This window comes from Engraulis encrasicolus, chromosome 5, assembly GCF_034702125.1.
Source record: "Engraulis encrasicolus isolate BLACKSEA-1 chromosome 5, IST_EnEncr_1.0, whole genome shotgun sequence".
In the NCBI taxonomy this organism is placed as follows: domain Eukaryota; kingdom Metazoa; phylum Chordata; class Actinopteri; order Clupeiformes; family Engraulidae; genus Engraulis; species Engraulis encrasicolus.
Window position 1 is genome coordinate 44,987,170 of NC_085861.1, and position 15,279 is coordinate 45,002,448.

Here is a 15,279-nt window from a genome sequence, read left to right on the forward strand (position 1 = left end):
GGCAAGGTGCAGCCTGATGGGTCATCATTTTTTAAGATACCTCCCTACTACATTGAGAAACTACTGGCCAATCACAAATGTGAACTACACCTGTGGACTGGTATTCAGGTAAGCAAAATAAATAAATGCATATTATATACACTTAGGCCTATATAGGCCTACATCTAGCCTACACTTAATTGTTGTTGATTATGATGATTTACAGCCCAGTCCATGTCTTTACCCACAGGGCAAACGTGACACTACATTAGGTGCTATATATAAAAATGGGCAGGCACCCACTGAAATCATATCACCTGTCCTGGAAGCCACTCTGGACCATTACAAATTGAGCAGACTTTATAACAAGGTCACTCTGGATCTAGACTGCCAAGAGGTATGTTTATTTCTTTTCACAAAGATGTGCCCTTCATCTAAGGATGGAAAAAGTTCTTAATTTTAATTTTGTAACTACAATTAATTATAACCATTACAATTCATTTCTAATATGTATATTGTTTCTTTTCTCGAATATGACTTCATAGTACTCCAACGAAGAAACATGTTTTCGTGAGTACACATATTTTTGTCAGAATTCCAATATACAAGTACTGAAAAAAAGAGATTTGAAATGCTCTGTCATCTGACATACATAGGCTATAGCCTTAACATTTCCCCCTTATGAACTTCAAATCAGTTTGAATAACTTCACTATCAACTCGAATTCTTATGGCATCTCCGATTGTCTATCTGCTTGTTCACAGGTCCAGACACCTCCATCACTCCCAGTGTTGATGCCGCCCCTGTTGACCAACTTCTGACCACCAGAGACACTGCCCCCCATGTCGCTGATACTGATCCCACCACCACCTCCAAAGGCGGGCGCCATCGTTATTCCATTGGGTTGATTTGTTTCTTTCCTCTGGTAGTGATCGTTGTTGTCTGATCCACATATGCAGGTATTGAGGATGAAGCACATTCATACATCTAAACCATACGAGATGTGTTTAATCAAAGTAAAAGTATAGGAAAACGGAAAATATTGGTGTCTCTGCCTAGACTTTGAGCCGTGTAATTGCCTCATGCGTGTGCTCACAAACTGTATATTGTGTGGCCGAAAAGTAGCAAAAGAGGTCAATGGATAATCTAGTCTAGTCCAAAAGGGGGTCCCCGCTGAAAAACGTTTGGGAACCACTGTCTAATCTACAAAATGAGATGTGTTTAATGTTGAATTTGACCGTTTTTCCCCTGTTGGTTATATACACTTTTTTGCTACAGGGGGAGAATTGCTGCTGTCTTCAATCAGCATCGGCAACGCAACCAGTTTTACTGAGACCATCGATCCTGAGGAAGCCAATAAAATGTCCCTGTTTTTTCACCGTTGACCACTTTCCCGCCTCTAGCCACAACAGGTTCACTGACAAACATTTCCAAACTCACACACAACTACCAGTAGCCTGACAAGCCAGACCATTCATTTTGAAGTACTTTGTGATTCACACATTTTCTGATTACGCTTCTCTGGGGAGGGTTTTCTGTTGACCACTAAACGGGCGGTGTTACCAGCCAATAAGCGAACGCACTTTGGAGCTTAATAACGTCATGAACGTCAACTGTTAGCGATTGGTCAGAGCTCATTTTAAACCAGCGCTGAGCTCACTCTTCCCATCCAAGCGCTCCAGGGCATCAAGGATCCAGACCAAAGATGAATTACAAAGTATTTAATGTGGTCTGGTAAAACCAGGTTAGACTACCGGTACACTCAAAATTAGTGCAACACGGACATTTTTATCATTCCAACACTCACGTTAGAGTCATATATTTGTAATTGCTTAACACTTAACACATGCATTCCCAACGCTATGTCAAACACTGACAGCAGCCATGTCCTCATCTCCCACATTCCCCCCTGGAAACCTGTGCTGACGGTTTCAGAAACTTTCTACGCTTGAATTTGGAGTAAATGGACATTTGGGGTAGTGGGGTGGCAAGTTTCTGACAGATGGATGGTTTTTTTTTTATTTGGATGTTTTTACACACACACACACACACACACACACACACACACACACACACACACACACACACACACACACACACACACACACACACACACACACAATGTTTTTTACACACACACACAATGTTTTTTTACACACACACACACACACACGTGCACACACACACACACACACACACACACAATGTTTTTTACACACACACACACACACACACACACACACACACACACACACACACACACACACACACACACATTCTCCAAGATGATCTTCTCGAATAAAAATTTAAGGATGAAAGCTCTGCGTTGTGTTTTAACTAACTCACTTGCTGTCATAATTAAAAGGGTTGAGTCAGGATCAGTGGTGTAGTCTACGTAGAACGCGGGTATACAGAGTATACCCACTTCTAATTTTCAGGGATTTCAGTATACCCACTTAAAAATGATTGATCCATTGTTTTGAATAGCACAAATATATACAGTATACCCACTTCAAAAAATGCTCAAATATACAGTATACCCACCATAAAAAAGTAGACTACACCACTGGTCAGGATACATTTATTGTAGAAACAAAAAGATTAAAGGAAAGTAAATATGAACTATTTTATACATGTAAATAAAAAGGGAGTGATTTTTGCTATTCCAGAGAGAGAGACTGAGGAGGAAGGTTGGTGTTTGAGCTGCTGCTGAGGTTTGTCTGAATCTTGACTATTGTAGGCCTTCTTTTGTAAATATTATTTGCCGGTCCTGAACAACCCTCTGGTTGTTGTTTTGTCCACACAGACGCAACATCTAGAACGCTGATGATCTTAAAAAAAACAGCATTTTTCAATACATGGGTATTGATAAGTAAACAAGCCTCCTAGAGGAGGTAACCACAGATGTCTTTTACAGCACCATGAGACTTACTGCTTGTACATAAACACACTTAACACTGTGTTCATTACGTGTTGTATGTGAAGTTCATTTTTGTAGGTCAGCTACTGATGGGATTTAATACTGATGGTTTTTCACGTGTATATCCTAGTTTGTTTCACGTGTATATCCTAGTTTTTCACGTGTATATCCTAATTTCCTACTAAATGACTACTAACTATACCGGGCAAGTGTATGATTATGTTATTTTATTCTTATTTTCATGAAATAGGCTATCTGTAAGGGTAGTGTCTTTTTATGGTGGTGGAATGGTGAACACTGCTTCAAGTGGTTCTTCATTGAAAAAAAAAATGTGGGGAAAAAAACATGAGAAAGATCACATGACTAACTTCATCACTATTTCACTTTTGATAAACACATGGGACGTTTGCAGGCTTTCTACTGTACATCGGTGTCTGTGTGTGTCTGACTGACAATAAACTGCTTCTTCCTGCTGACTCTGATGAGTTCCAGCTGACTGTGTGTGTGTGTGTGTGTGTGTTTGTGTGTGTGCGTGTGCGTGTGTGTGTGTGTGTGTGTGTGTGTGTGTGTGTGTGTGTGTGTGTGTGTGTTTGTGTGTGTGCGTGTGCGTGTGTGTGAGAGAAAGGCCTTGTCATGGAAACGTTTGGGTAGGCTTACCCCATAGAAGAGCTTAACGGCAGTCATAATTTTCTATACTAAATGATGCATGCACGCTATCTATTAGCACTACTCCATATACCTTGGGTTAACTAAGCCAAGTTTACCACTTAACGGCAGTCTTGGAATACACTCCTCGGGCCCATGATGAACCAAACCTGAACCACACCGCACCCCAACATCACTCCATCTCAGAAGGGGGTTGATGGGTGAATCAGCAAGACCATAGTGGGTTAACCCTTTATTGCCACCAATTGCTAAGCCTTAATCTGTTACTTAAGACTTGAACTTGGTGATGTCACAGCAAAGTTGTTACAATGTTATCACTCAACTAGGAGTGTATAGGCTTGTCGCCCAAACACTAGGCTTACCACAACCGAGAATGTCTGTGCTGTCTCTGTACTCTAAGCATTACATCACCAGCTTCCTGTTTACAACTTTAGTCTTACTGAACGTGAATACTGGTATAAACTGGTCTATGGCTATCAAATGCTCACATTTGGAATGACCTTCAATGAAACCTGACAGATGATTCTTCAAGTTTATATAGCCTACAGTAACCACTTATATTATGGGCCAATACTTTCTTTCTGGGTAGGGGTAGCCTATGAATCTCTATGAATCTCTATGAACCAGTTTTAATACTCTAGAACTGAATGGTAATCTCTTGAGACGAAACACGATACACCTGTGTTTTACAGATCTGTTTTATATGGCGTGGCTGTGGCCAAGAACAGCGTTTTCATTGAAGTTCACTGGCCACCATCTGCTATGAATGGATAATGGACTTAAAATTCCTGTATTGTTGTCAAAAGTATACAAAACAACTGTAAGCCATACTACTAGTAAAAGGGCAGGTCTTGTTGACATACTTCATTGAGAAAAATAAATCTTCACATAATGATGGAATGACTCACTCAATCTTGCTATTTACAATCACAGACACAAACCGAGAGGTCTGTTTTTAACACTCAGCATAGATACAAAAGATTAACATACTCGCATAAAGGGAAGTGAGGGTGTAGTGTATGTAGATACAATCTATTTTGTTTTGTTTGCATACTGAATTTTATGCTGGCGTGGTGTGTTAAATCTATTTTACTTTTGTTTCCAACATGTATACTGTATTTTGTTGACCTCTGACCTAAATGTTTGATTGGTGCAGTACAGTATTGTGTATGCAAAGGCCTGAGAGAGCTCATACCAGGAGACATAGAAGCAAGCTGAAGACTGCCATAACCAATGTAACCTGGGCTAACAAATAAAGATGTTGGCCCTAAAGAAGGCCTGCCACTGTACACTGAGGCCAAAGCATGTAGACTAACTCACTTTCATTAAAGGCTTTATGTCTAAGAAGATGAAGAATGCATTGTATATCATTCATACTTACTTTATGTGTCATTAACTGTCCAACTATGTTTATGACTTTCTTATCTCCTGACCACATCTGCCACTCAAAACTCCTACACTGTATCCAACTCAAAACATGCGGTCAGAGAAGAGAAGACCTTGGTAAACCTCTACAAAACCACCCCCACCCTGATCCCTTTGAATTATGGCTTTATTTGTTGGAGCTACAAGCACATCTAAAAACTTCCCCCTCTTCTCTCTACCTTTCTTTGCTCTCTCTGCACCAACAGCAACACACACCCACACAGCCTCACCCACACACTGGACAGACACACATAGCTATCTCTCTCTCTGTCTCTCTCTGTCTCTCTGTCTCTCTCTCTCTCTGCAAGATGCCAGATCTCGCCACAGACACAGTACAGTTGTAAAACTGGCAGACCTTTAGTGAATGTCACTGGCTGCCCCCTTCATCAGTCACACACACACACACACACACACACACACACACACACACACACACACACACACACACACACACACACACACACACACACGGGGGATCAGTTTTCCTGGGCCCCTGGAGAGAGGCAGCCCAAAATTGGGTTTTCATTACACTGTACAGTACACATGTACTGGATGTGGAACACGTTCAGATGACTGTCCTGGGCCTGGCCAAAGTTGTCAGTGGCTTTGTGAATTGGCATTGATTCAAACTAACCCCCCCTGCCTTACTGCACACAGAACGGAAAAGTGGAACAGGCTGAAATAAAGACTTTATGCATCTTTTGTGTACATTTCTCCTCCTCTTCTTCTCCTTCTTATTACTATTGTTATTATTGCTATTGTTATTATTTAATTATGAGGGGGCCTCCTGACCAGTTATGCTTAGGGTCTACAAAACCTTAGCAGTGGCCCTGCTCACCCCCTCCACACCTGTCGGTGTTGGGACTGATCCGGTTACTTTCCAGCTGCAACTTCCTGAACACCTGCTTTGGCCAGGAACTGCCATGAACTGGCTGTAGGGGGAAAAAACTCTGTCATCTCGGATCTGATGTATATACAAGTAGGCTATGACTTTTTGTCTTTACGTGGTTTGTATACAGTATGCCTAATTCCTCTGTCTGGAAAAAAGTGTCCATATTATTGAGGAGCCTAATTTTGGCAGCAGAACTCACTTTCCCCATTAGATTTGCCAGCATGGGATATGATAACCTGACTCTCGATGAATGGGTTCCGCCCAGCTCACGAAGCCAAGCAAAAAAGCAGGGAGGTCTGGCAAGTCATGCTAGGACACAATTCTAGGTCTGTGGGGCTTAGGCCAAAAGGGGGCGCGGCTGTTTCCCAAAATAGGCATAGGCCTACCGTAAACACGAAGCATGTGGAAACCACGTGGCCTTTAAGCATGGCCTACTCCAGTGTTTATTTACAATGCTCTGCATGTAATATCCTATCTGCCAAAGTCAGCTCACTCACCACCATATTCTTCGCAACAGCACTTCATTTGGACTGTCTATTTCTCACTCGAAATTATCTGAAAAACAAAATAATCATTGGTAGGCCTATTCGCCGTCTTGCCGTGTACGCAGTCTACATAAAGTTTATTATTTCTTTACATTGACGCACATGCCTTCATCATCACGTAAGTTAGGCAACAATTGTGTCTCCCTTTTTGTCTCTGGTTCTGAGACACTCGCATCGCAGCATAAGCATGCCGTTAGACTAAACTGAGAGGTGAAGTCCAGTTCGACCTCTAACTCTAAGGATAATACGATCTGTCTTAATGAGAACATTCACATACATTTTCCGTGAAATGTATGAAGGCATCATGTGATAGCCTATTGATGATGCAATCTTTTTTTTTTAATTGGAAAAAGAATCTGATTAAAAAAATAGAATCAAGTAGACCTATACAGATAACAGCTATAGCCTACATCCACATCCTAAATGTAGTAGGATTATCAGTAAATGTTGTGGAAGTATTTGATGATGCAATCTAACAAACGCCGTAACTCCAGCAAAGACGTAGAAAATCACACCAGGGGCGGGGCGACAAAATCTCACACACTACAAATACAAGAGGTGGCTCGCTATTTTGACACCTTCTCGTGAGCGTACTGACTAAAGAAGAGCGTGAAGACTAAAGTGCATATCAGCGAAAGCGTGCAACCCCGCGAACGACAGTAGGAAAACCAGAAGCTAAAGCCAAAGAAAAACTCTACGAGGGCTTTTAACGCAGCAGTCGCTACACATAACCTACACCAATACAACTACAATGGCAAGCCCTCGAAGCGTGCTGGAGTTCTTTTTTCAAGGTAATGTTGTTGCCGTTTGATACACATTCTATTGCGCTTCTGCACAGCGCTCTTGAGTGTTCTTGGGCTTGATATGTCAATAGCGTGCTGTATTCCCGATAAACTAAGTTCAAGTGGAATTTCTTTATCAGACTCGAACGGAGCAGGGCCGCGTGAGAAGAAATACAAAAGAGATTTTGAGAAGTAAGAGAAATGTCACACTTATTGTAGTGGCTATGTCATATATCTAATAATAACTCGGTGGGTACACGGCGCTTATAAGCCGACCGGGGAGATGAGCGTTGCGCACTATCCTCCTAGAGCTGTCGGTAGTAGAGTTCTAGCCTATGAACCTGCGCGGGGATTTCCTGCCGCCTCCTGTGTCGCTATGTTGAACCCGGGATGGAAAAAGGGGTCACTCGCCTCGGGCCCAAAGAGAGAAGGGGCTCAGAATTGGATCCTCCTCATTACTACTCAGTATTGGGGTTGGGGCCCTTTGAGGTGTCTTTGTCCCGGGCCCAGCTAAAGCTGTCAGCGGCCCTGGCTATTAGGCAATGCTGTCATAGTATCACAGAGAGTACCTTTGACCATCTCGTTTAAAATCGTCTAAAGTGATCCTAGTGTTTATGGTATGATAGCTTATTTTGAATGCTACTATAAGTTTTGAATGCCATTCAGGCAGTAGAGTCTAAACCATCATATTCAGGGAAGCCAGGGTGTGTCACACAAATGCCTTCATTACACAAGTAGTGGTGGTGTGTGTGTGTGTGTGTGTGTGTGTGTGGGGGGGGGGTGGTTATCCTACTTATAGGCGTACTACAAATGTTTTAAGTTGGGACATATATGATTGGAGTTACTACGGTAATAAAAGGCAGTGAGTGTATATATCCAGGATGATGGGGACAGGCATGGCTAATCCTTTGTTTTTTTCCAGCCCTCACCGTGGTGGTGGTCTTTGGGATTCTTGAAGCAGCTCCCCTACAGTCACAATTGGAGTGTAAAGGTTACATTCTACCCGACGGCAATGTCACCTACATCTTCCCTGATGACTTTCCGGACCTAATGGCTGACTGTGAGCCTGAAATCCTAATTGGGGTAAGCCAAGTCTTTCACACCGACACACAGGTTATGTTTTGACTGATGGAAAAGAGTAGAAGTCCGCACACCGCGGCTCCGCTTTGAAAAATTACTCAGGGTCTTCATCAGGCCTGTTGGGTCGAGGCGTTGTATGACCTGAGTAAATTTTCAAAGCGGAGCCGCAGTGTGCGGACTTCTACTCTTTTCCACTATTAAACGCGCCTTTGTCCTGCACCTGGCCCCAGAGAGGTGGGATGTGCATACTCTAACTTTTATGAAGATTCTATGTTTGGACTGATGACGATTAGCCTGCTGCAATAGGTGCCACTTGGGGAGAGACATTTAGTTTCATCATAATGGGTCTCACAGAGGACTTTATGGGGGAAACCACAAGAGCTGGTGGCACCATGGACAGCTGTCATTCAGAATGTACATGAACATGCACGTTCATGAACTGGACTGTTTGCTAATTATGGAAAATTATGTTCAAAATTCACACAATTACATTGTGTTCTCTGTTTATACCACTTCAGGAAAAGGTGTCTGCAATATTTGAGAATGGGAAGGTTCCAATCGAATTGATTCCTCCTGTGGTTGCAGTCACAGCTCACAACTTCTCCTTAAGTTCCAACCAAAGCTCCTACCCTCAGCCCGTGGGTATTGGCCTGTATTGTCTCCAGGTAAGAGAGTTGTAGGGTATTCTACTTTATGAGTGACTTGACTAATAAATGTGGGCTGTGCCTAATACTAAAATATTCTAATGAATGAATCTGCTTGTTTTGCAGTCTCGCACACGCATAAGTTGCTTCTGTAAGTATGCCTTTCTTTCTTTTCCCATTTCTCGTCTTAAACAAAACAACTACGTAAATGTCTTCATGCATGAGAGCCTTAACTTAAGTTAAGTAACAGATTAAGACTGGGTCATTACAGTTTTGATGACAAAGTACAACAAAGACAGTACAACTGTCTAAAATGTTTGTCTGATATGCTGGCTGGTGTCTGAATGATGCTTCTGTTTGATTGTAGGTGATGCTTGCATCAACCCGGCGAAGAATGACAGCACCATATCAGAGCCTCCTGTTGATGAGCCACGCTGTAAGTCCTATTGAACTACTGCTGGCTTACTCACCATCACCAAGAGCATAGACTGAGAAATATAAGTTGTATTGTACAATTTTAAAATGATTATCAGTGAACTGTTTTTGCATACAAAATGCAATTACAGTTTTATACTGTTATTTATTTGTAACCTTTATTTGCAAAAACATACTTACACTCCCGGAAGTAACAAAATATCACAATAAGGATTCTTGTCTGTGAGTAATGAGGTGTTGATTTATAAATAATGTTTTACTTCTGTCTTCTTTTTTAGTATCTGGGACCCCAGACAACAGCAGCACCCATTACCGAGTAGGTGCCATTTGTGCTGGTGTTGGCATGATGATCATCATTCTCGTTATTACTTTTGATTGGATTGTCTTGCGGTGGCGGTAAGCATCCCTTTCTAGCATTTACTACCCAAGTGCGTGTGTGAGATGTGATGTAAATTCTATGCATAGTTTGCAGTAACACATACTAATTGACTCATTTGTTAACTTAGTAATTCCATGGAGAAGAAGACAGAGGATGTGGAGTATCCTCTGAGGGACTCCAGTGCGGAGACGTCAGCATCGAGCTCCAGCGAGCATCTTCCAGGGTCCCAGGGTCTCATTGAGACAGCTCCCATCATGGATCACAACAACCAGGAAGGAATCTGAGACAAGGAACTGCCAGAATGTCCTACGCCCATGAAGTGCCTACTACGCATTCTACTGATTTAAGACATCTGAGCCAGACTGACTCGGTTATGGGATTTTGTGCAGGGCCACTGGAAGTATCAGTGGGTGGGGGGTAATCAACAAAATCACTTGTATAGTTACAAATTGAAAATAAGGTGCTATCTGGGTCCGTTGATTTAACAGGCACATACCAACATAGACTGATGTATCTCGCTGCTAGTGCATCAGAACGGAAGTGATATCAGTGCCTTCCACATCTCTTTCCTTTCCCTTCTTGGTGCTCTGCCTTGCGTTAGCTCGCCCACCTTAAATATCACAGAAGCTCCTCTACAGCTTCGGCAGAGGGTGTGGATGGATGCAGAATGTGAACGCTATAATATGAACTTCCTTGAAGTAAAAAAAAAAAAAAAAACATGGTGGCCTTAAACACACCACTGAAGGCTTGACATGTCATGTTGCTGTACATTATTTATTTAGTCCGTTTTCTATATTTGTGTTTTTGATAAACTATTTATGATAAAGTATTTTTGTACATTGATATTTGATAAATATAATATATATATTATAATATATATAATGTATATAATATGTAAATATAATAAAAAATATTTAAACTTGAGAACTGTCACATTCTTGGCTTTTGTTAAGTCTCCTCAGAAGGTGTAAGGCTCCCAGGTTGGCATAAATCACACCTGGTGGTTTGTCATAACAGGAAATTATGGTGTTAAGGTTAAGTAATGTGCACAAGCAACATATGTTACAGGAAGGTTACAGTAGGCCTGGGCAAAAAATCGATGTGATTTTAAAATCGAGTTTGAACGTCAAATCGATTTGTTTTTTGAGAAATCGCGTTATACGATTTTTTTTTTTTTTTTTTTAAATCATCTGTCAGTTTATGTACCCAAGCGCACAGCGCATTGCATTACGTTCGCCACTTGGCGAAGACGTAGGTCTAGCCTACCTAGTGCATTCTCTGTGTCTCCTCCCCCATTACATGCACAAACCAACGTTGTGAGTTAAATGGTTTGACAGAAATATAGTGAAACGGGTGAGGAATACGGGCTCCTGTTCAAATAAGGTGACACTACCTCAAATCGTTTTGCCAATGATGAATTAAACAACCTACCACTTTGTAAATTGTGAATGACAGTGTTGTCGTAGCTGTAGGTCGTAGCAGCCGGACTACATGCATGTTTCAATATTTGAAACGAAAACATCTCGCGGAGAAAATGCTAAACAAACTACTCTACCCCTACCACAAGAGTGACGCAAGGTGGAAAGCAATCACGGATGCAATTAGCCTAGAACTGCCTACTACGATATGCTTCCAATTTATTCGGCAGAGAAGAGAGGTTTTCAACATATGCTTAAAGTTTTGGATGCGCTGCTTCCTCGCCTGTATGATCTTAACCAACATATGTGAGTTGAAAGGAATCTCTCTCCCTCCCTCTCTCGCTCACACACACACACACACACACCCAAGCAACCGGAGCACTCTCGCGCGCTCTCTCTCCCCCTCTCTCTAAAGCCCTACTCGGACGGGACTAGTTAGGAGACTTGTGGTAAAGTAACCGCGTCTGAACGCGCCATGTCAGTAAATATAGCGGCGATATCGGTAAACTTCGCCGACAGTTTTACCACCTGTTGCAGTCTGGAGAAATTACCAGCTGTAAAACTAGTTCTGATCCTGTGCGAATGCGCTGATGTCTGATTAAATGCATGAAACGCGATATCTAATCTACTCAGGCTTGCAAACGTTACCGTCTTGAAGTAAGCATTGTTTTAGGGTGTTGCTCCAAAATGTTTTCGCTGTGTTAACGCAGCAGTGTTCAGATGCATCGACATGTATTCAGACGCATTACTATGGGCTCTGATGGGAAAAAAGCAGGCAATTGCTACATTTGTTCATCTGGGACAAGAGCCTCCATACATACATCTGTACTATAATGCATCATTAATATATTGTGGGGATGGATGGCACGTGACGACAAATCTCAACAGTGCCTGAGGGTTTACCCCTCACATTTTTTGTTCTTTCTCTGAGATGTTTCAATGTAATCCCAATTGGTCATTTCTATTAGCAATGTTCTGAGACAAATTACATTAGGCTATTTTGGCCTGGAGTTCCCAAACTTTACTATGAGCCCTCCACATACAGGTAGATACAGCCAAGCCCCCCCCCCCCTGACATGGGACGTGCCACACTATTTTGTTCTGTGCACCCAGTCTCACACCTTGATAAAGTTTGTGTATTCCTAAGACCATTCAGGCACTACAGAAAGCACAATACATAAATATTGTAAAGAAAAAAAATATTCCTTTGGGATTTAAGCCTATTTTTAGTTTATTTTGGCTTCTTAGGTCATTCAATTAATTTTGCTATTTTCCCTGCAAATCTGCCACGGCCCTCCTGGCATCCTCTCACGCCCCTCCCAGGCGTCCCCAGGCCCCACTTTGAAAACCCCTGCTATAGGCTACCCCATGTCCATATAAACTGGTCCAGTCCGAGTAGGCTTCACACACACCAGAGGCACCGCCACACAAACAGAGCCTACTTGTCAATCTCTCTGTCAATCTCTCTCTCTCTCTCTCTCTCTCTCTCTCTCACACACACACACACACCCACACCACGTTGGGGCCTAGAGAGCTCAACAAGTTTTTTGTTTTTTTTTTTTTGGGGGGGGGGGGGGGGGGGGTATTGAATCGAATCGTGAATCGTGAATCGAGTTTGGTAATGAAAAAATCTAGATTTTTTTTTCAGGGTGAATCGCCCAGCCCTAGGTTACAGTAACAACAAAGAGACTGGATAATACTCCTAGAATCTCTGGTAATAAGCCAGTAGTATCAGTTGTTGTAAGCTGTATCATTACATTGAGCAAACATTTTTTCATTCTTTTCAAGGATTATGTTAGGGTATGAAGATTATACACAGGCTGCCGTGTTGGATGTTAAGGATGATCTAATTTAAGTCCATGCACTCACTACATGCCAATGCAGTAATTACTGCAATTAGCTGTAAGCAAAGTAAAATGACTGATTTTGCATCTCAAGTGAAAGTGTAGTCCAGAGGGAAAGGCTAAAAGAGGTTTGTTAGAAAAAGGAGTAGACAATAGGATTCAGAAAGTGGTAGCCCATGTGTAAACAGTGTCGTGTGGATAGGATATAGTCGGCCTACATGTATGGATGTGTGAGTGTAAACAATCTTTTTTCTGTTTACATACAAGTAGAACAATACAATAGGGAGCAGTGATACTGCTTGAGCTACACAGCCATGCAAGTCAGTTTATAATTATGTAAAAGTACTGGCTTTGAATAGCATTTCCAAAGTTTGTGATTGTGGAAAAAGCTCAAGAGCCCAAATCAGTGTTATGTCTGAGCAACAGACATTCGAGGAAGTAATGTGTTTGACATGATGGTTTCCACAGTCAAGCCGGTAGCACAGAACATGATGATTTATGGAAACAAACAAACATAAATGTGAAAGTACATAGGCTTGTTTACACTAGGCTGTACAAATACTGTACACATGCCCTTTAGCACACCCACCAAATTATATTCCCTCAAAACTATTTATTACCATACAAGAAGTTCGGTACTGTTATTGTTGGGAAGTCTTGGATCTTAAGTCCACCTCCCTAACCATTAGGCCATGGCTGCATAATATTAGTGGTAGTAATGGCTAACTATGATAGACATCTGTTGGATATTGATCTGGCCAAGTAAAATGACACTGCATGCTCGATTTGTCTTATGCCCCCAGGGCCGCTGAACAACAGTCTCTCCTTCCTTACGTCTTTATACATGTCATACATTCATTCATGTGCTGTCACTCTTGTCAGCGCTGTAGTGCACCCTGCACAGTGCACTTACTGGATTTTCCACATACACAGGCCCATATTTGTCAGACTTCTCCCACACAGAGCAGGACATCTAAAAACAAAAAAGGTAATCAGAAACCCCAATATTATTCCTAAAGGCAAAGAGACTTACTCACTGCCAACAAATAAATCAACTGATCAACTGCCAATACAGTAACATGTCAGTGGCTGGAGTGTTTTTGGTGTTCAGTGATTCTCTACATAGTGCACTGTGTTAGACCATTCTGTAGGCCTACTTACAGAGAGAGAGAGAGACACAGCCTCTGTTTGGGCTGCACTTCTCCTCCATGGCTCCACCATCACCACCAATCCCATGTTTGTCTTAAATTCTTCTCCTGTCACTCCCATTTTCTCTCTCTCTCAATGGAATATACAATGGAATATGTTGTGAAGGCTACAAGCGGAATTAAATCGGAGCTAAGGCCACAGGCAAAGTCAGCATTTATGTATTTCGATGTATCCCCCCGCCCCCCACCCCCCCCCCCCCCCCCCCCCCCACACACACACACACACACACACTTCATAATCCGTCTCTGCTGCAGCTGTAACTCCATGCGTTGGGCCTGCCAGAGGGAGCTACTCTCCCTCTCTCAATCTCTCCCTGATCTCCCTGCCTGTTTGCTGTTGTGCTGTCTAGCTGCATCCACTAATAGCTTTTATGTTTAATTGCCGTATGAGGTTTGACAGTCGACCAAGAGTATCGTTTGACATATTGTTCTACAGTACCAGTAATATCCCTCCTTTCTACTATAGCACCTGAGTAGCACCTGTTCAGCCATGGCCTAGTCACTAGGCCCTAGTGGATTGGGAGTTGGTCTTTAGGTAGGAGGGTTGTTTAACGGATGCCAACTGGCAGAGTTAGAATGTTAATAAAGGAGAAGGACAGGAGTGCAAACCCAGAGTGGACTGTGCAAGACGACCTTGGTTACACTGGAGCCACAGAGACAGATGGGAGTGATTTATAGGGATCAATTGTTTTAATGCAGAAGCATTGGAGGAAATTGTTGGACCTAAAAATATCAACAAAAGACACCATGTGTGTTTCCATGTGTGACAACAATTGCGACATATCCTCCCTCTCTTTCCAAGACCTACTGAATCACTGTACAGTATCCTCATTGCATAGTTCCCATACCATTCAGTTATTTGAAAACTTGTAGACAGTTTACAACAGTCCCTGGCTTGGAAATCCAAATTAAATGTCTCTTCATTAAATGTTAAGCGTTATACGTTTGTGTGTGTGCAGAGACAAGCCTGCGTTGCAGTTTGGAAATAGAATCTACAGTACAGGTCATAAGTGTGGACTCACCTTCTCATGTATGCATTCTCTTTATTTTCATGGATTTTCT

General features: G+C 42.2%; 1 protein-coding gene and 1 long non-coding RNA gene across 2 annotated transcripts; both read left to right on the forward strand.

Annotated features, from left to right (window-relative positions):
* The first annotated feature begins 248 nt into the window (after positions 1–248).
* Positions 249–931, forward strand: LOC134448595 (uncharacterized). Its single transcript, XR_010034799.1, has 3 exons — positions 249–376; positions 525–549; positions 744–931. It is a non-coding gene; the product is annotated as an uncharacterized LOC134448595 (long non-coding RNA).
* A 6,045-nt stretch (positions 932–6,976) lies between these two features.
* Positions 6,977–10,591, forward strand: LOC134448596 (uncharacterized). Its single transcript, XM_063198272.1, has 7 exons — positions 6,977–7,218; positions 8,132–8,292; positions 8,808–8,954; positions 9,060–9,084; positions 9,301–9,369; positions 9,647–9,764; positions 9,875–10,591. The coding sequence occupies exons 1-7, from the start codon at positions 7,179–7,181 to the stop codon at positions 10,029–10,031; spliced, it is 717 nt and encodes a 238-aa protein (XP_063054342.1). The 5' UTR covers positions 6,977–7,178; the 3' UTR covers positions 10,032–10,591.
* Positions 10,592–15,279: the final 4,688 nt, after the last annotated feature.